Genomic DNA, 21,832 nt, shown 5'->3' with positions numbered 1-21,832 from the left:
AGAAAGCAAACAAACAAAACAAATCTAATTTTAAACAACCATTTTTCTGATCATTGTCTTATGGACTTCCCCCCCCCCTTCTGATTTTCATTTTTTAATCCTCTTGGGCAATTCCCTTTATCATAATCTTTAATTCCTCTTCATTGTATTCTTTCATTTTATATCCTACCCCTCCCTCCACTACAATCCCAGAGGGACCACCCCCCGCCACCAGAGAACCCCCAAGTGCAATAGGAGAGGAGAAGCAATCCTCCCCCCCACCCACATTTTAATGTAAAGAGCATTGGGCAACAGTCAGACTTTTGGTATGATAAATGAGAAGGATTACAGCCCAGTACTACAGCAGACAGAGTCTAGCTGATGAAGAGCACTGCATCCTCCTGGGTTGCCTTCTTTAAGCTGTCATTTGCAGGCAACAACTGGGTCGAGTCCTATTTTACCCAGGCCAAGAGACTCATGGAGAGGACTTCTGCTTTCCCCCTTTGGTAGGGATGCTGTGTGTTTTCAATCCTATACTCCTCACTTATGGGGAGGTTGGGGAGTATGGGAGGACTGGCATTTGCACAGCATTCCTGCCATACAGGTATGGGATTTTGCTTCCATGTCCCTTCCACATTGAAACAATGTGAGATGTAGCCCTCAACAGTTGCCGATAGCAGGGTGGAGTGGCAGTACTCATCTGGCCCTGGGTCAGAGGCAGAGGTGAAGTGGTTCAAAGTCGCTGGATTGACTGCACAATTGCATTTGGAGCACTTTGGAACTCCCTGCCGATTGACATCACCTTCGCTGTACTCTTTTCAGCACCTGCTTAAAACATTTTCGTTTAGGCAAGCCTATCCAGACACGTGTTATAACTTCTTTTACTGTTCATTTTAATTATCTTTAAATGTTTTTAAACTGTTTTAATGGGGGGGACGGACACTGGTAGTTTTAGTATCTTTTGTAAACCGCTTAGAGGCTTTGCTACAATCCAGTGGTGTATCAACTTTGTTAAATAAATGAAATGAACTAAATTTGTGCTGCACCGACCTCGCCACTGCCTTGCCCCTCTATCTCCCGGTAAGCAGCACCACTGCAAAAACCCTTCTCTGCTGGCCCTCATCTTAAAAATTAAAATATGTAAACCTGCACTTTTATTGCTTTTTTGGGCTGAGAAATTCTGGTTGGTTCAGGGCTTCGCATGCAGGCATTCATCCTGCTGGTATGTCTTGCAGAAACCAGCGTGGTCTGCTGCTGGCACCAAAACGGGGCTGGCACCAGAACGGGGCTGGCACCAAAACCCATGTTATCACCCATGTTGGAATGTTACAGAAACCTTATCGTTTCCTCTGGGATCTGAGGGGTAGTTCTGCTGACAGATAATTTTATTATCTGGTGGCTGGGACATTCTGAGAGGAGTTTTCTGTCAAAATTTTAATCTTCTGTTGGGGAGGAAGGAAAAACAGCATGTAGCAGAGTTGGTTGGGGAGGCCTGCAGGATGATAGCACTGGGTGTCCTCCTCCAACTTTCTCAACCCCCCACTCCATTTGTAGCAACGGTACAGCTTGGCTCAGGAATTCTGACTAAATTACTATGTTTCTAAGAAAACATGTCAAAGTCCCTCACCATTCACAATTCTCCCTCCCTCGTGGAGACTGAATGGCGGCCCAGGCTTTTCAGTTCTTTTCTTGGCCTCTCTCCCTGTCAGAATCGACATTTTCAGTGTTGTTTATTTCACTTCATTTCAATTTACTCCGTTCTCGTTTAAATCTCAGTTTAAGTCTGCCTCTAATAGCCCAAGCGGCTGAATTCACTTGTACAGTGATGCAACAGGGATGTGAAATCTAGATGACATCATCTGCCAGAGCAAAAGGATAACTGATGGAATTTCCTTGCTCTGGCAAGTGAATGAGGTGATGAGGAGGCTTTCAAGTTTATTTGTGACAGATGTGTCATGGCTCCACATGAATGCACAGGCTCCTAAGGAGGAGATTGTGGTTGCGTTGTGCTTCCCCACTGATTTTGCTGCTGTGCTACACTGAGCTAACCCATGATTTGACTTAGATTGTTGTCTGAACCCAGGCTTGTGATTTAGGTTTCCCTAACTATAAACTGTAAGCAGTGTTTGTTCTTGGTTTACAGTTCTTGGTTTGCCCAGGAGAGCTAAAATATAAGCCCAGGTTTGTGCAACACACTAAGCCAAAACATGGCTTATCTCAATGAGACACAGCAGCAAAATGATCAGGGAGAAGCAACGTGGCTGAAGTCTCTTCCTCAGTATCCTGAGCACTTGTGCATGTGCTCTGTGCCATGTTTGGCTTAGTGTGATATGTGAACCAGACCATATGCTAGAATAAATTGGAGAATGAGGAAGACTATCAAGCAGAGGCTGGGTACTTCTTTCCTTTTCTTTGATAGGGTTCCTGCTTCCACACTACCGTAGCACTTTAAATGGTAACCGTGCTTTGTGAGATTGTTTGCATTTATAACAAAATGCCAAAGGTTGAATTTCATTTGGCTAAATATGTTGTACATGTTGAATGTATGCAGTCACAAGTAAGCTGCAGCGAGTTCCATGACATGTACTCCTATCATAGGCTGCTTCCTTTTTACTTAATTAATTGAATTGTGCATTTACTTTAATTGTGTAGTTGGTAATGCTTTATGTGGTTTCGCTGCGATTCTCTTTTATGCAAGCTCTTTGGGGGGATCTATGCTCTTGAAAAGGGCCACAAACATATCACGAAGCACACTTTAGCTGAGCACGCTATTGGTTTGGGCATGCCTTATATTTCAAAGGGAAGACGGTGAGCCCCAGCAAACTTGGCCTGTGCCCCAGGTAAAGGGAGAGCTGGTGCAAGAGTTCCATTGAAAATATTCTTGGAAAGGTAACAAGGTTGACCTGCACTACACTAGAGGTAGGAAAACTTCAGCTAGCTGTGCATAGAGTTGCTAGAGTAGAAGCTACTTTAGCTATGGGCTTCCACTACAGGTAATTTTATGATCAACACAATTGCTGTGCAGCACAGTGCCTCGAAAGCAATATAGCACACAAAGCAGCTTGTTGGGGGTGGGAGTGGGGCTACTGTGCTAGGTTCCTGTCGGGTAATTGCTGTTATTTACCAAGAAGGGGGAGGGAAGGTTTATGCTGGGCAGATGCTCCACCAGGAGGGCTGGATTGGCTCCACTGGTGCATTTGCAGCTTACCTCGCAGCTGAGACCATATAACATTGGTCCTGAAAGACCTACATTGGCTCCTGGTACGTTTCTGAGCACAATTCAAAGTGTTGGTGCTGACCTTTACAGCCCCAAACGGCCTTGGCCCAGTATACCTGAAGGAGCATCTCCACCTCCATCGTTCAGCCTGGACACAGAGGTCCAGATCCGAGGGTCTTCTGGCGGTTCCCTCACTGTGAGAAGTGAGGTTATAGGGAACCAGGCAGAGGGCCTTCTCGGTAGTGGCACCCGCCCTATGGAACGCCCTCCCACCAGATGTCAAGAAACTACCTTTTAGAAGGCATCTGAAGGCAGCCCTGTTTAGGGAAGTTTTTAATGTTCGAAGTTTTATTGTGTTTTTAATATTCTGTCGGGAGCTGCCCAGAGTGGCTGGGGAAACCCAACCAGATGGACAGGGTATAAATAAATAAATTATTATTATTATTATTATTATTATTATTATTATTATCAAACTCCTTACCCCTCCCCATCCTGGAAAGCTGGCGTAAGGGCTCTTCTCAACCCAGCAATCCCTTTCTGTCAGCCTGAGTTCACCAAGTGTTCTTTCATACATGGGCGTTTTCTAGAAAGCTGCTTAATACTGCCTTGGACTACCTAGCTCAGTATTGTCTGTCCTGATTGGCACTGGAGGCTCTCCAGGGCTTCAGGTGGGGTCTCTTTCTCAGCCCTACCTGGAGATGCTGGGGACTGAAGCTTTGGCCTGCAGAGCAGATGCTCTTCCACTGAACTATGACAGTTGAGGATCTGTGCCGGTCATGGTGGTTCGGGCTTTGTATTTTCTCCATGCCACATAGCAACATACCTCTGCTTCCCTTTAACATACTTTCTCTGCGATCGATAGGCTGACGGCACAATGGAGTGTGGAGGACGAGGAGGAAGCAGCCAGAGAGCGGCGCCGAAGGGAGCGTGAGAGACAGCTGAGGTCCCAGGTGGAAGAAGGTCCGACCACCACCAGCACTTCTTCAGAGAGCGGAGTGGCAGCGCAAGAAAGCCGGTGAGAAGCGACTGAGCATAAAATGACACACACACACACTGCCCCTGTTATTCCAGTCCACTGTTAAAACACAAAATGAAATCTCACAGTTGTCAGATGCTTGATGAAGAATTCTCCAGAACTCAACAGTATGTCCTCAAATAGAAGTGAATTCAATAAAAGTGACAAGGAATTGCTTCATTTGTGATGCATTTATATATGTATATATGGTTTTGCTTTGTTTTTATTTCATTTTAAGGAAATATTATTTACAGCTTTATTATTTTATGTAATAAAATATGACATTAATAAAATATAACATTTTTCTTTCTTTTTTAAAAAAAATTTTTAAAATTAATTTTCTTTTCTCTCATTACAAATATACTTCTAACATACAGTTTATATAAACATCTCTTCCTTCCCCCTTTTGACTTCCCTTGGGTTCCATTTCTGATTTATTAACCTCATTAATATAATTGCTATTTTCTACAAATATCATATTTTTCCTATTATTACATTACCTATTCCCTATCCATAAAATTGTGAAAGTTTATTTAAATCCTACCATCAGATCAATATTCCTTTTTTGTTTCTGCAGATACAATATAAAGGGTTCCACTCTTTTTCAAAATCCCTATTGTCCTTTTCTTGACTTCGAAATAATAAAACATTTTTCAACCAACTAACCAATATAGTTACAATAATACTGAGGAAAACATGATTGTTATTTGACTTGGTACGCCAGCACTGTGCAGGCCAAATTAATCAGCTCCCATGTGGTTGGCTGCAATCTCATTATTTCAGGGAGAATAATAATTTCCTCTAGTGTTTGAGGTGGCAGTAATTGGGCGCTCCTCATTTAATCCCCACAACCACCCTGCGAGGTAGGTAGGTTAGGTTGAGAGGTGGCGACTGGCCCCAGGTCACCCAGTGAGGATTATGAGAAGAAGTCCCATGTTTTCCTCCCTTGTAAGTCAAAGGCAGGGGGAATCCAGCTGGTAAGAGGGGGGAGGTGAATCATTCTCTTGCTTGCCAGTTTTCCCCTGCAAATGTTTTCCCAAGCCATCTATAATATTTTCTCTCTCTCCCGATCAGGCTCCAAAACTGAAAGTGTAAATGGGATGAAAATATGATTTTGGGGGGGGGGGAGAGAAGCGGGAGCAATTGCTGGAGAAAATTGGGTGGCACAGTAATGGCTAAGCATCAATCCCTGCAACTTCCCTCCTCTCTCTCTCTCTCCCCCTCCCTCTCCCCCTCCCTCCCTCCCTCCCTCCCTCCCTCCCTCCCTCTCTCTCTCTCTCTCACACACACCTCTCAGCAAATGCAGGGTTGGGACCCCATTAGAAAGTGATCCCTTTTTAGTGTTGCATCTGAAGACTGTATATTGGAGAAGTTAATACAAAGAGAGAGAAACTATGCTTCTAGTTATTTTTCCATAAAAGAAAGGTTTTCATTTTCACTTAAAAAAAATAGTTGGCTTGATGGTTTCAAACCACTCCCCAGCCATTTCTCAGCCTTTTCTGCAGCTGTTGATCTGGCTGCAAAGGTCAACATATGAATACTCTCTTTCTCTTAAGTAAACTCAGCTCTCACTTATGGTGACTCATCCTCTTCTTGTACCTTGCTGCACCCATCCCTCGTTTCCAGGAAGGAAGGGGGCTTCTTGCAGCCACCTTCAACAAACAGCTGTGATAACTTCACTGTAGGTCCAGATTATGTTTGTTGGACATCCTTTATTGTGTCCCTTACTCCAGAACATCAGAACCTTACAGACAGAATGTCTTGGGCACCTCTCCACCTTCAGAGAGCCTGCACTTCTGAATATGATTATAAAGGACTGAGGGTGGGGGAATGGCAATGGACAATGTCATCACCACCATGCCAGACTTGGCTTCCAAAGGCATCTAGCTGGTGACTATAAGGCGAAACAGACCAGGGTGGAATCTTAGATTCTTACTTCAGTATGCTAGAATCATCCATGCAGCTTCAACCAAAAGACTAAGTCCAGGAAATACAGTATTTTGTGAGCTCATTTGCAAATCATACCAATGATAGTCTCTCTTCAATACAGTATTTTACCAACTCAAGCTCCCATTTTGATTTTCCTAGCTTTTTACAGTGGTCTGAGTTGTGCAATATTTCACACAGTGGATTCAAGTTGTCATCATTCCTGTATTGCTTGCAGACTTGCTACTATAACAGTATTGTCTCTTTCCTTGAATTTGTTTTCCAATTCATTGAGTGCAATGTTCAAGAACAATGTCATCAAACCTTCTGAGCTCTAGTTCTCTTTCATTCCTTCCTTCAAAACTGACACCCCCACTGTCAATAATACTGTCAGAAAACATTTATGTGAGCTTACAAAGAGGTTTTGATGATGCTTCATGGTCAGCAGATTTCCATGCTTTCCTCGGCTGCTTCCAAAGTGTTACTGAAAACAATATTCTTTTGCATTTCTTGCAACTGCCTCGCAACACAGTAAGTTTCAATGCTGCCTCAATATCTGGAGTCTTCTGCTAGAGCAGTGATGATATATGTTAAAGATATCACAGTTATTTTAGCATAATTCCTGTAAGAAGGGAGGGCAGATAGATGACTATTCTAACTGAGCAATTCAATAGCTCCAGTTTTTAGATGACCAATTTTTTTCACAAGGGAAAAATGCACTGAAGCATTTGTGTGTGGAAAGAAATAATTATTTATCTGAATGTATAATCATAAATGAATCCAAAACAGGTGTTTTAAAAGGCTACCTTTGTAAATCTGAGCAACACACCCATTCTTAAGAAAAATACATACAACTGTTTACATAAGTCAAAATATTCCTTCATCTAAGGTAGAACCTCAGCTACGTGCACTATTGCCAAACGGAGCTGGTGATTAAAGCAATGCAGAAACAAAATGTTTCCGTCAAGTTCTTTTGAGATCAAAACTTGAACACCACCAGATGTGCATTTCGAGACAGATGCTTCATCATGGGATTGAGTAATTAGTTTGTCAAAATCTGACTGTAAGCCAGCTGATGTGGACAAAATTTCAGATGTTATACTTCAGTACTTTGTGAATGAAGCTCTAAAAAAAACAACACAAGTGTCTTTCTATTGGCTTCATGCTTATAAGATATAGCAGAGCAATTGCCATATCTTCAATGCCTTGTTTCGGCAGGTCCACATAAAAAGCAGGATCGCTTTTATATGTTAAGTGGTATATAAATAGTCTACATAAATAAAAGATTTATGTAATAAAATAAAAGATTGCTTTATCCAGAGTCATGAAAAAGGAACATTTGTACCATTTGCATTCGTGAAAATGTACGTAGAAGGAAATGTACAGTGGTACCTCGGTTTACGAACTTAATCCATTCTGGAAGTCCGTTCTTAAACCAAAGCCATTCTTAAACCGAGGCACACTTTCCCTAATAAGGCCTCCCGCTGCCACTGCCCTTCCACTGTTCAGCTTCCGTTCATAGACCGAGGTAAAGTTCACTAACCGGGGCACTACTTCCGGTTTTGCGGAGTTCTCTGTGGGTTAAACCACAGAGCCTAGGACTTGCTGATCAGAAGGTCGGCAGTTCGAATCCCTGCGATGGGGTGAGCTCCCGTTGCTCGGTCCCAGCTCCTGCCAACCTAGCAGTTCGAAAGCACATCAAAGTGCAAGTAGATAAATAGTTACTGCTACAGTGGGAAGGTAAACGGCGTTTCCGTGTGCTGCTCTGGTTCGCCAGAAGCGACTTTGTCATGCTGGCCACATGACCTGGAAGCTGTATGCTGGCTCCCTCGGCCAATAATGCGAGATGAGTGCGCAACCCCAGAGTCGGTCACGACTGGACCTAATGGTCAGGGGTCCCTTTACCTTTACCTATACCAAATAGTTCGTAAACAGGGCTGTTCTTAAACCGAGATAGCACTGTACATAGAAAAATAGCATGTCTGAAATGGTTATCAGGTAGGGCTAACTGATCTCCAGAAACATTTACAGGTGGCTACTGATTCTCTGCTGATTCCCTTTTCTCTGCCATGTCAAATGTACAATATATGATATATATTTCATGATCAATGTTGCAACTTGCAAGTGTGTGCTGCTTAAACATTCTACGATATCCAGGTCAGAAACCTCAGGACGACCTGGCATTGTAGGACAGGAAGAGCATCATCTCAACTACGGAATCATTTAGCATTACCATAACTGTTTTGAATCAAACAGGCAGTGTGAGTGCTTTAAATTGTGCCCGCCTGCTGTCGGTAGATCTTTCATTCTAAAAGCAGTCGGGCTCAGGCAGTGAGGGAAGCCTGTGAAAAACCAAAACAATGTAAGAGGTTCTAAGCAACTCTCTCACATCCCCATTACTTATTTTCCTTTTAGTTAACTCTGGCCTAGGAGTTTGTGCACCTTTGTATTAAATTGCAGCTGCTGTGTTCGATCATAGCTTTGGAATGCAGTCTGTATACTCCGAAGGCCAAATGACAGACTCTTGCCAGTTTGTGTGCTCCTTTCCCTCTCTTCCTTTATTAATGAATGGAAGAGATTATTTTCTCTGTGTTAACACATACACACGCACCCAGCCCTTAACATTAAAAGCATAAGAAATATCTAAAGTTCGGTCCCCCACCCTCAAGTCTCCCCCCCAAAAAAAGAATGTAGGGTGCTTTATATTGTTTCAGACTGTATTCTTAGTGTGAATTACCTCAATACTTATTAGGAATCACTTGGCTAAAATGTTGGAATATATTTGAAGGACAACTTTCTGCACTCTGAAGCCAACAGGAAACTCTCACTGATTTTTTAGAATAATCATTGAGTCAGATGATCTGGACTCAGTTTGCTGATAAACTATATTGTATTTGTGGAACTTCTGCCATCACATTAGCTCTCAAAAGAACAATTTTCTCCTGTGCCAGCAAATAACTGTTGTGACCAATAAACACATAGCAACAGCCCAAGTTATATATTTCAAACTCCTACTGGTATCAATTGGAGACTTAAGCTGCAATTCTCTCTGCAGTTTCCTGAGAATAAACCCCAGTGAAGACAGTGGGGCAATGCATGCATCTGAGTAAACATGCATAGAACTCTGTTGCTTATCACTCCCAATGAGACCAACAGGATTGATCAGAGCCTAGTTTTGGCTGCACACAAACCTTATAGCCAGCAGCAAATTACAAAGCACCAAGCATAGGCAGAGTCCTATAAATTAACCACCATTGTGAGTTTCTATAGCAAATCTCATTGATACTTTATAAGGGCTTTTGTAAACAATCAGTGAAAACACCCCCCAATTAGCTTTAAACTAGGGTTTAAGCTTTTTTTAGGAGGACCCCAAAATTGTTGAGCTTTTTTTCAAAGGAAAACCCAGAAGTTTGTGCATCTTAGACAAACCCCCAAGTTGTTGTCAATGGCAGGTGTGTGAGTCCCAACATAATTCATGGGGAGAAGGGACAGTAGCTTGGCTGAAGCAGATACTAGACCACTGTTTCACGACTTAAACAAAACCCACTGGCTATATCTGTACTGCAGTGGTGGGGAGGACACAATCTCTAAAGAATTAATAAGAACACCACATAACTGTAAATAAATATTCAGAAATAGTGCAGGATTGCTACGGATGCTTTTGTACAGATGGTTAACCCCCCCCCCCTCGTGTGTGTGTGTCTGTGTTTTGACATCCTGAAAAGGAAAGTGCATAGTCTTCAAAGAGCTAAAAACCAAAATTTCACAAAATGGCATGAGGCTGAGAGTGGAATGGTTGTGTTTCTTGCCACTAATCAGGACCCCATCTGCACTATAGATTTAAAGCAGTATCATACCACTTTAAGCAGTCACAGCTTCTCAGGGGAATTGTACGGTAATTTGTAAAGGGTGCTGAGAAAAGAGACCCCTACTCCCCTTGCAGAAATTATTATTATTTATTGAATTTATATCCCCTTTTATCAATCCCTCTGGAAATTTCACCTCTGTGAGGGGAATGGTGGTATGAAGGCTCAGTGGCGGTGCAGTTGGGCTGAGTGGGTGTACCAGCTGAGCCAATCCAGCTCTCTTGCCAGTGCGTCCACAGCTCTGTCCAGGTAAGCAGCAGTGATTCCAGAGCCAGGAGGGTGGGGTTGCCCTAACTCACCAGCCGCTTCTGGTTTCACTCCAACTCCCGTCAGCCTGACCATTGGCCACAGGGACTGGGACTAAGGGGAGTTTGCAACATCTGAAGGGCCCACAGGTACAGTAGCTAAAATGAGAACAGTCAACAAAGGCAATGACCAGAACACTGTGTGTGTTATTCTGAACTTGCATTGTGGTAAACATCTTTCTCTCTCCCGTGTTTCAGGATTGATGGTAAGCCTTCTGGGACTACAGAATTGGAAGAGGATGAAGGCTTTAGCGATTGGTCTCAGAAACTTGAGCAGCGCAAGCAGAGATGGGCAGGGGAAGGAGTGCCAGAAGCAGAGCAGACATGCCAGGGCGACTGGAGAGAAGCCCAGCCGACGGCGCCTGTATGCTGTGAAGAAAGGTAGAGGTGCTTTTTCGCTGCTCCGAAAGAAGTGGCAAACTCTTTCTCACAAAGCAGAAGAACTGATGTCAAACCAGAGACACCGGAAGAATTGTAACAATTCTGTGCAGGTGAACTTGGAAGTAAGGCCCACCAATTGAATGGGGCTTACTTCTAGGTAAGATGTAGCCTGGCCACTCTCAGGACAAAATGATCCGATTTACTGCAAGCCATTTCCGTTATCAAGAAATTTTCCAGTCCAGGCAGGTTTTTATTTGACATTCCTGCATTAGTTCCACTGAGTAAACACATGTATGGTGGGTTTATAGTTTGCTTTAAAAAATATATGACTGGGGTATGTAGGCTGTTTCAGCTGGGAGAGAGAAAATATGGAACACCTGCAGCAGGACAGTGCAAAGGAAAGGGAGGGTGTGTCCTGAAAACCTTAATTAGGAAAACACATTTAGATGACATGACCCTGCTTTGCATCCTGTTTTCCTGGCGGGTGAGGGAGAGCCACAGCTCCAGTGTAAGTAGACTCTTGATAGTGGACCTTTTACCAGACTCTGGGTGAAATTTAGAGTGAAATCTTTCTCTTGTGTCCTTTAAAAGAGTTGCTCCAGACTCTGAAGTGCATTGTGAGGTTTCATATCTGTTGTAGGCTGTACGTACTCTGAGAAGCTATTAGTGCCTTAACACTATAAATTCTTTATAAATTTCCTGGAAGTTTGTTCTTTCTAATGGTTGGTTAGCTTTCCCCAGAGGATTTTTAGGATTATTGGGCCTTGGGTGGGTCCACACAAGGCTACACATAGAGATCTCCTACTTGCGAGTTGAGAGTAGGCTTCATATCACAGGGAGCTTCCCATGAGTAGAATGCCTAATGGACTTGGGTGCTAATTGGTCACAAATAGGAGGTTGCTAACTCTGTAACTGGCTTTTGACATGTGCCTCTTAACACCGGCTTAATGTGCTGACTTTAAGCTGGTCACCTCAACTCAAAAAGGATATTGTGGAGTTGGAAAAGTCCATCAATGGCTACCAGCCACAGTGACTGATTTGCCTCCACACTCTTGAGGCAGTAATGCTTCTGAATACCAGCTGGTGAAAAGAAAAGGAGGGGAGAGTGCTGTTTTGCTCAGATCCTGGTTGCAGGATCTCATGACTACTGTGAGAATAGGATGCTGGACTAGATGGGCCATTGGCCTGATCCAGCAGGCTGCTATTATGTTCTTATTATGAGGCTTTTTCTGTCCATTCAAAAGCTTCATCTGACCCTTGTGTGCGAAGCTGCTGCCAGCTCTCATCTTACTTGGTTGGCAATGACAACCCTATACAAACACAATGTCGTTGGTTCCTCGTTGGTTTGGGGTGGTGTTTAGGAACATGGCCCCACATTTTAACTGAATTATAAACCAGTGTGCACATTTTTATTTTCACCGCAATGGGGGTAGCTTATAAGTAATGAAGGCAGTGCTCATCTTTATACAGCAGTCATCATACCGCCCACCACAGATGCACCTGGGGCCTTCTGAATGCAAAGCAGGTGCTCTGCCACTGAGCTGTGGTCTCTCCCCCCCTCCCTCAATTAATTAAAGTAGTGACTTTGGAATTAAAGTTACCATGATTGGTGTGGAAAAGGATGGAGCAGAATGGATGCTGCCTAGATGACTACTGTTTAAACAAAACATAGTGAGAGGTACATGCCAAGAAAAGTGTGGAAATTCAGTTGCAATTTTGCTTGTAGCTCATAGCAGAAAAGCAATGAGTAGCATGCTGAGAGGCATCTGGGGTGAGCAACCCCTTTATAAAATGATTATTCATAAGCATAGGACCTATAGGTAAGCCTTGGGTACTTTTTACTGCCAACAGGACTCTTTGCATAAGGAAGAAATGATGCTTTAATTGTTTACATTTCTAGCATTTTTAAGTTTAAGGGGGAGGGAGAACCCTTAAGAGAGGTTTCTGTGATTTGATGGAACAGGCGTAGCAACCAGTCACCACTTTGTGCTAATCACAGACGCCTGCATAGGCTGTCCACATATTCGGTAAACGTCTTTTTGTAAGAAATTATCTGTAGCTCAATGCAGTTGCTTCCATCTGGCTTATTTAAGGTATGATAAGTGGCCGTCTGATGTTTGGGGTTAATACCTGGTTCCAAATTCACATAAATGAAAATAAGGATTTACCTTGTGTTCCATGTGAAATGCAGGGAGGGGTTGCCTGAGATACAACCAGCATTTATTGGGTTATTTTGGAATGTCTGTCCACCTTCCATGCTCATACTTTGCACTGCTCTGCCTCAGAGCCCAGCAATGGAACTGTGTAAACACAACTTCTCGTGGTGCCTACACACATTCCCATATGTTTTTGGTATGGACATTGTGGGTCAGTGGAAGGTTAAATCAACTTCAGCTTGGCATTTACATCCAGGAGAGTCATAATATAGACAAGCGCCACCATGCAATAGTGCTTCGGTTTAGGAGATGAAGAAGAAAAAGGATTGAAAGGAAAAGATACATGAAGTTCTGTGGGGGTTTTCCTTGAGGGATTTTCAGTGCAACTGTGACCCCGAGGTCAAGCATCCATGTCATTTCCCCCTTGTTTTTCATTGAAGGACCACAAAGCAGGGAGTATCTTTGCTCTGAGATTTATTGCACAAGTATCCTACCGGTAACCTGAATAACTTCTGCTTCACCAGATTCTGGTTATTCTGAATGCCCTCATCTGTTTTGCCCTGGGTTTTTCAAATAGTTTCTTGTTTTGAACAATATATCAGGAGGACAACTGGACTTGCTATCTTTTCTTTTGTTACAGGACAGTTTAGAATCTGGTAGAGTCAGCCTACTCAGTCTAACCATTAGGCAGAGGGGGACAATTGCACCAGGCAGCAATTTTTAGAGAATCTCAGTGACATTGTGTTTCACATGCATTTGGGTGTCAAGGTGGCTTGGGCTAAATCTGGAATGTATACTTTGTTAACAGAATACAAGGCTCCCATATACCGTATGTGTTGTGCTGAGTGCCTTTCCCCTATATATATCCTCCCATTCTGGCCCCTACTTCTGGGGTGTACAAAGGAAATGCAAACAACTGTCTTGCCATATTAATGGTTATGTGGCAGCTCATCACTGGCACAATGCTGTATTTTGTTTTTCACATAGAAATCAAATTGGTGGCATCATTTGAACTAGTAGACTTCCTTTCCTGTGAACATTGTAATTCCACTCATCATCTTAAAGATATTCAAAGCTGGTACTTCACGTCCTTTAAAAGAAAGGAAGTTAATTGATACCTTTGTCCTTTTCTCTTATCCTTTCCTCCCATTGCCAATTTTCAGTCCTAGGTCACCAAGGCATTCCTATGAGGAAGAAGAAGGCAATCTCATGGAAGCAGAAGCCAAGCTAGGGCAGATTCACCTGGATCAGGAGACTCCCATCTTCATCCGGTTTGCACCTGGGCCTTCGAACTTCCTCAAGTTTTCCTCTGGTTCCATCTCACAAGATCAGCTTGAGGCAGAAGCAGAGCTGGATCAGCAGCAAAAGCTTAACGAAGATGTGGGTATCAGAGAAGAGAATCAGGATGTCGGAGAGGAGCTCCAAGATGTTGAAGAGGAGCCACACCATGTCGCAGAAGAGAATCAGCATGAAGAAGAAGAAAAATTGCAAGAGGTCAGATGTATTCTGTTTTCATATGTCTACAAATTAGGAGGCTAAAACTGAAATGGAGGCAACAGGACCCAAGGGAAATGAGCAATATAAGGACATAAAGATAGACAAAAATCTGCTTGGAAACTTTTGTTGGCCCTCAGTGTCTTGTAGCTGTACACACTACTGCTATTGTCACTGCAAGCCATGGGGATGGGATGAGGTCAAATATGAAGTTCAAAATTACCTTGAGAGAATGGGAAACTCATTTGAATCTGACAAAATTAATTTCAACAGACACAAATGCAAAGTTATGCATTGAGGCAAAAAAATAAAATAAAAATGAAATTCACAGATATAGGATGGGGGAATATCTGGTTAGGCAGCAGGCCATGTGGAAAGGGTCCAAGGAGTGCAGTTGACTACAACTGTTGTTGAATCAGCAGCATGATGTGCCTGCCAAAAAAAGAGAGAGGCCAATAGGCTGCAATAATAGAACTGTAATATTGAAATCCTGGGAAATTCTGCGCTAGTCAGAGGTCATCTATCTGGAGCACCGTGTCCAGTTCTGCACTTGGAGAAGGGAGTAGGGCAACTGGAAGAGCAGAGAAGGTAGTCGGGGTATGGAAAACAACTCTTAGAGGAAATGTTGCACAAGCTCTCTTTGCTAAATCGCCACCAATTCTTTCTCTTCAGGAGAAGAAGAGGAGGAGGAATGAGGAGGAAGAGGCACCAGAAAAACGGCAACGAACTCCAAGCACTTCCAGCCAAGAGGAAGAGTCTCAGCCTCCTTCAAGCCCTACAGTAAAGGTATGCATTATGCTCTTTAGGTAGGAGGACACTGATAAACAAAGGTTGGGTCTCCCCCCACCCCCAAGCTCCCACCCCCAACCATTTGGGGAACTATACAATGACCTAGAACAGAAGGGTACAGAACTGCAGATCAGGGGGGGGGGAAGGCAATCGTTACACACTTTTTTCTTCTCTTTTCCCAGCCTTAGCTTGGCATTTTGGGGTGGAAGCAGGAAAGTTTTATCTATCTTCTAGACCACTGACTAAGCTGATGTCTTGTCATTTCTTATTTAGATCACTGAAAGAACTGAATCCCTGAACCGCTCCATACAGAAAAGGTAACTGCCATCCGAGGACTGAATATTCTTAAGTTGTGCAATGCTGGTACTGTTTTTCACTTGGTTAAAGGCAGCTATGCTGAAAGCATTTCATTTTACTCACTTCCCATGTTACATGCTGCCTTTCAGAACAAAGTCATCCCAAGGTAACTTCTATAAAGAGTAAAATAAAAATATAAAAAACAGCCTAATTATATTTGCAAAATTAAAAACAGCAGTTTGAAATAATATAAAACCCAAGCTGTTAAAAGTAGATTGAAGTAAGTACAACAAATTAAGGTCCCTTTAAAAGCTAATAAATACGGGGATGGTGGGGCAGTAGTCTATATTATTGATATCTGTAGATCAAACTTCCCAGGCATATTGGGCCACCACTGAAAAAGCCTCATCAGAAGTGCCCACAAATCTAATTAATCTTGACATTTGGCCTGCATGCAGGATCTCTGAGGGTGATCTTTAAGCCTAGGCAGGTACAAGTGGGTGCTGCGGGGTCCTTCACAACACCTGGCCCCAAATCATCTATTCTTCTTGATACTGAGGGCAAAGAATTGGGCTGTATATCTCTTTCTTGGGCATAACACTTAAAACTTCCTCAGACTTGTGCTTCTTTATTCAGACAAAGAACTGAAACTTGGTTAGATATTTAGCCAAAAAGACTAGCCACAAACCAGGATGTGCAACTAAAGTTTGTGCTAGGCAAGGTTAAATACTGGTATGGTTCACATACCATGCTAAGCTAAATCATGTGCAGGTTCCTAGGCAGGAGATTGTGGCCACTTTGCTCTTGGTAGTTCTGCTCCTGCACTGAGCAGGTTAGTCTGGGTCATTCCGACCCAGACTAACCACGGGCTGTATCCAAGATTTGTCCTATCATTTATGGCTTGTCTGTGAGATCTATACTACAAGGAGAAACAAAAGCATTCTGGAGGAGCAGAACAGCCTTGATCTCCTCTCTAGGAACTCACACATTTGCACTAAAGCAGAGTTTGGCTTGGTATGATGTGTGAGCCAGGCCACTGTTTACCATGAAAAACCATGGTTAAACTTTGGTTCAGGCAATCTCCCCAGACTTTCTGCTTGCACAATGACAATTAGGTATTACTGGTGTCTCCTTGATACAAGTCCTCTGCAGGGGCAGAACTTATTAAGCAAGCTAAACCATGATTTCCTTGAATTCTCAGGATCTTAATCCAGGGTTACTGCAACAAATCATGGTTAAGTATTTTCTTCAATTAGTTCTTATTGTATTCCAAAAATCACTGGCAAGTGGGAAGATGGCGCTATGAACATGTTGGGCTGGATTAGCTTTGAAATCCCCATGTTTGCAAGAAATCCTGTTTCCATTGGCCTCTTCTGTTCTCCTTCCAGTAACAGTGTGAAGAAGACACAGCCACCTCTTCCAGTTTCAAAGATTGATGACAAACTTGAGCAGTACACTCATGCCATTGAGGTAAGGTGAAGCTCCTTGACTATGTTAATGAAGTTGTCCAAAACTGTGCTGAGGGTGCAGGCTGGTTTCCTTCCGCTCCTGATTGAGTTAGGGAATGTGTCAATTGCTTTGAAGAACCTGCCTTGATTGACTCTAAATGGATGGCAAGCTGGCAAGGTACTTCTGCTGTTGCACATACAGTGGTACCTCGGTTTGCGACCGCAATCCGTTCCGCGGAGGCATTTGCTTGTTTTCTGTGGCAAGCAAAGTCCTATGTGTGATGCTGTGCATGTGCTACCAGCTTGGTGTAGGCTAGGAATCAGCATGTGCAGGTGCTTCCTCTGCCCTCCTATCCAGTTATCACAAGCGTGGGTTGTGGCTGACTTCTGTTGGGCCTAATGAGATGCTTTCTTGTTACAAGGCTCTGTTGCGCCTCTGCTGTAGGATGGAAAACCTGGAGTGCATGAGATGATGTAGAATTACATCAACCCTCCTGCAGCCAAGCTGGTGCCATATGTATTGCTCTGCTTTCCTTTGGACCACAAAGTCTGAGCAGCCCAGGACCTCCATACATACTGCTCAGCCTTGCACCCTGGGGAGGTTACTTTGGTGCTACTAACATAGCAGCTTGACTTCACCCCTGGTGGTGCACTCCATTGTCTTTTGAGACAGACAACACCAACCCTAACCATTGGCCATGGAAACTGAGATCGCCTATTCCTGCCCTGCTGGCTACAGATTTTCCACCCTTGTCTTATCAGCTATGGTATAGTTTGGCTGGCTGGTTTGGGTGTTTGTTTTTTCATTATGTGAGTGAGTCTCTGAAATGAAGGCAGTGTCTGCACTAGAGGTGTTTAGGAGCTGCCCTGCCCCCTGCCTGCCTGTCCTGCCATCAGCAGCAGCTCTGTTGGCACAAAGTGGTTGTGCATTGCAATTCCTGTCTTTGAGAGGAACACATCCACCTTCCATTAGAGCTTACTTAAGCAGGAGCATCACTGTGGTGCAGATTCTGCCTCATGTACCTGGAGATGGGAGTCAATTGAATGTGTTTAGAAAGAGCCCTATAGACACATGATTGTAAAAGAGGTGAATTGGTTCAGAGCAAGAAGCTCCTTCAGATTTACCTATGTCCCTTCCAGACGTCCATCAAGTCTCCGAAGCCAGTGCGTCAGCTTTCCATTGACCTTCCTTCCACTAGTGCTGCAGTGGCCAGCACGAAAAACCTCTGGGAGACGGGGGAAGTGGCTCAAACTTCTGTGAAGGCAACCCCCTGTAAGGTAGGGCTTCTGTTGTGCATTGTGTTTCAAGAGCCTACTGTTGGAAAAGGCTGATGCTGTTATAGAAAAAATGAAAATGCACCTTATTGCAGGAAGCATTTACATGGACATGTTTTAATGTGCAAAAATGCACTCAAATCAAATGGGGTCAGAATATAGGGCTCCCATACTGATACATTGCATAAAAGTTCTGTCGTTCTTGTAAAGCCTCTTGCATGGAGGTGGCTGTGGTAAATGTTGATACCTAGGTTGTTATACAGGCTCCCAGTATGCTTCTGAGCACAATTCAAAGTGTTGGTGCTGACCTTTAAAGCCCAAAATGGCTTTGGCCCAGTGTACCTGAAGGAGCGTCTCCACCCCCATCATTCAGCACAGACAGAAGTCCAGCTCCGAGGGCCTTCTGGCAGTTCCCTCACTGCAAGAAGTGAAATTATGGGGAACCAGGCAGAGGGCCTTCTCGGTAGTGGTGCCCGCCCTGTGGAATGCCCTCCCGCCAGATGTGAAACTAGTAAGCAACTACACAACTTTAAGAAGACATCTGAAGGCATCCCTGTATCAGGAAATGTTTAATGTTTGACATTTGCTGTGTTTTTATTATGCTGGAAGCTGCCCAGATTGTCTGGGGCAACACAGTCAAATGGGGGGGGGGTATAAATAAAAGTACCATCATCATTATCAAATGAGCTGGAAGAAAAGGAGATCAAAATCTTACCACTGTGTCCATGCTTTTTCTAGGACATTGTGGCTGGAGACATTGTGAATAAGAGAAGCCTGTGGGAGCAGAAAGAGAGCCCAAGGACAGATGAAAATGCCAAGGTGAGAGATCCTCTTGTTTTTGGAGATACTCGGGGTTTAAACTGGTGAAGAGAATCTTGGTTGCAACCTGGAGCCTGTGTGGTTGCTCCTTTGGAAAGGCATTGCTTATTCATATGGTGCTATAGTAAATGTTGTGTGAAATTTGCTTTTAATATTGCTTCTTGCAAATGTCTCAACAGCATGAAAGGGCTCTGGTAGGGAAGCACTCTGGAATAATCACCTATAAATGAAAATGGGTATGGCGTCTTTAACACTTTGGGGTCGCTAACTGTTCAAGTGCTCTTTCGGGGCTCTTGCTTAGCACTCCTTTTTGACATGAGCTCCCCTGTGGCAGGGTGGCCATGTGTGTACAGTTTCACTTCTCCTATAACTTGCTCCGCTACAATAAAAAAAAAAACCTTACTCCCTCCTTGGGTGTGAAAGGAGAAGGGTAATAACTGGATCAAAGTTAGACCATTTTAAAAATACTGAAAGTTGGATAACCACGCAAAACACTTGGAAAGCAGGTGACGTGGGAAGAGGAGTAGGTACTTGAGCCTCTGAACTTTCTTCCATTTCCTCCCCTCACATTTAGCTTCCTCACAAGCTTCCTGGCAAGAAGTACAAGTACGTGGCAACAGGGCACGGCCAATACAAAAAGGTCTTGATAGAAGATGGGGCAACAGAAAAATAGCCTGCTTTGGCACCAAAACACACAGGTAGGTACAATGGGCCACACAACAGATTAACTCCTAGTGATTTTTTTCTCAGTGCTTGAAAGACTACCTTGCATGCAATACTTTAGTAATCTTCACATAATTTACCGTTGCCATATTACAGGTGGCGGGTGAAGCAGAACAATGGGGGGGGTTGTAGGGAACCCCTTTATACTTCAAACTCATTCGCTTTACTGGTTCTCATCCAATCTGAAACTGACTTGTGTACACACAGCTGCTTGCGTACCATTCTTAAGTGACTCTGCCTTGAGCCTAAGTGACATCCTCTCTTCTGCATGTAGGGAGAAGGATTTCTCTGGTAGCAGTGGAAAGCCTTATGTCTCTCTGACAGCCATGCCATGGCATTTATTTAGTCATGAAAGACAGCACTTACTTTTTTCCCATAGAAACACTTTATTCAATCTATATATACAAAGGTAATTAAAAAATAAAGCCTTGATTCAGGTAGCTGGGTTTTGCAGGAACTGCATCTAGAAGGTACAGACAATGCAAAGCTGTGGAAGGAAATCTTTAAAAAGTTTCCATAGGAGTCTTGTGAAGGATTGTAGTGTGAACTATAGGCTCAGAAAAAGCCCCACAGTGGCACCATCTTAACAAATTACTTTCCCCCTTCTTACTGTCCCACCTGACACTTCTGTTTCCAAATATGCCTGCTTCCTTTTTTCTTAACACCTTTCTGTGTTCCATGTTAACACTTTACTTTTCTGTGTTCCTGATATGCCTACGTACCGTACTTTCTTGGTTCAAAATCCCCTTGCGTCTAAACTATCGTTGGAGAAAGAGCATTTATGAAGACTGACTCAAACTGAAATTTGACTTTCACATCCACTTTTAAAGGACAGCTGATAGGCAAGACAGCTCAGAACCTATTTATCGGTTTTGTGCATTTCCCTTTACATCTGAAAGACCTCATAGTTCTCCAAAGCTTGGCTTATTTCCTGGTTCTGTAATAAAGCACACAATGCCTTCTGATCCTTCTCTTTACTCATGCATTAAAGCACCTTTCCTTAAAGGTGGCTGTAGGAATTTTGGGTCCCACAGCCCAAAATTAAAATGCAGGAAGCTTTCACCTATGGGCCATATTATGTTTTAAGAGCAGGATGACTCAATATGAACACTGCTCATGTTAGTGGAGCCACTAATTGGGAAGGAAAACAGATGTTGGCTCTGCAACCGGGTGAGGAGGAAAGGGCCCTTCATGCTTGTTGCAGAATCCTTACTCTTAAAGGCCGCTGAAAATAGGAGGTGACCAGAATGTGGCTGGAATCACCAACTTTTGGCATACTGAGGCTCTTCCAAGGATCATTCTCCCTGTGCAAAGGATTGAACATTACAGCTATGTTTTTGCATATGGCAGGGGAGAACTAAGCTAGCTAACCCTTTGTTCTTAAAAAAAGAAAAGAAAAATGCAAGTGCCCTTGTTCCATCACTATATCTTATCCATCGTCCTTTTTACTCTTGGCAACATTCCCTATTGGCAACATTCCCTATTGCCCTCTTGGGCAGGCAAAGTAGAAGTGCATTTCAATCCTACTAATAAAGACCTATTGAATCTTCCCTAAGAAGAGATTCCAAAACATTTGCTTGTTGCCAGAGCTATCTTTCAAAGCCTTATCTGCATATGATGCTCAGCAATATATAAACTGTATCCAACACTTTGTATTTTTCAAAATGCAGTTGTGGAGGGGCCCATGCTATTTTGGGGTTGAAAATTCTTCTGTCTCCTAATCTACTTTTTGCTTTACAGGGAAAAAGATATGGGTGCCTATACTGTATCTATTGTGGGGCAAAGGTGGCATAAGCGGAAATAATTAATAAGCCACCTCCTTCCTCCTCCTCGTCTTCTGCCTTTAGATTGCAGCTTCTGTGGTAGCATTGTTTAATATATTTTTTAAAGACGTGTTGGGGACAAGTTACACATGACTGGATTTAAACGTTTTGGCCTTTGTTTGCTGCCACTGAAAAGCAGAACATTAGATGACTGCACTCTATGATAAAGCACAAGAAACTGTAGAGGAGCTGCAGAATATTAGAAATCACTATTCACTTCACACTTTTCAGAACCATTAGTGCAAAAACAAAAGCTTAAGGGTGCAACTGTGTGGATATAAAATGGCAATAAAACTCAGCACCTCATCTTTTAGGCAAC

General features: G+C 43.3%; 1 protein-coding gene across 2 annotated transcripts in view; it reads left to right on the top strand.

The window, feature by feature from the left end:
• Positions 1-21,832, top strand: part of LSP1 (lymphocyte specific protein 1) — a 77,053-nt gene that overhangs the window by 44,998 nt on the left and 10,223 nt on the right. For both annotated transcript variants that reach the window (XM_035121504.2, XM_035121511.2), the window contains exons 2-10: positions 4,059-4,211; positions 10,507-10,689; positions 14,009-14,339; positions 15,012-15,125; positions 15,402-15,445; positions 16,814-16,895; positions 18,014-18,151; positions 18,887-18,967; positions 19,542-19,665. In XM_035121504.2, coding sequence (XP_034977395.1) covers positions 4,059-4,211; positions 10,507-10,689; positions 14,009-14,339; positions 15,012-15,125; positions 15,402-15,445; positions 16,814-16,895; positions 18,014-18,151; positions 18,887-18,967; positions 19,542-19,640 — 1,225 coding nt within the window. In that variant the 3' untranslated portion in view covers positions 19,641-19,665. The remainder of the gene's footprint in view (positions 1-4,058; positions 4,212-10,506; positions 10,690-14,008; positions 14,340-15,011; positions 15,126-15,401; positions 15,446-16,813; positions 16,896-18,013; positions 18,152-18,886; positions 18,968-19,541; positions 19,666-21,832) is intronic.

Source organism: Zootoca vivipara, chromosome 1, assembly GCF_963506605.1.
Source record: "Zootoca vivipara chromosome 1, rZooViv1.1, whole genome shotgun sequence".
In the NCBI taxonomy this organism is placed as follows: Eukaryota; Metazoa; Chordata; class Lepidosauria; order Squamata; family Lacertidae; genus Zootoca; species Zootoca vivipara.
This window is presented reverse-complemented; position numbering and strand designations above follow the sequence as displayed.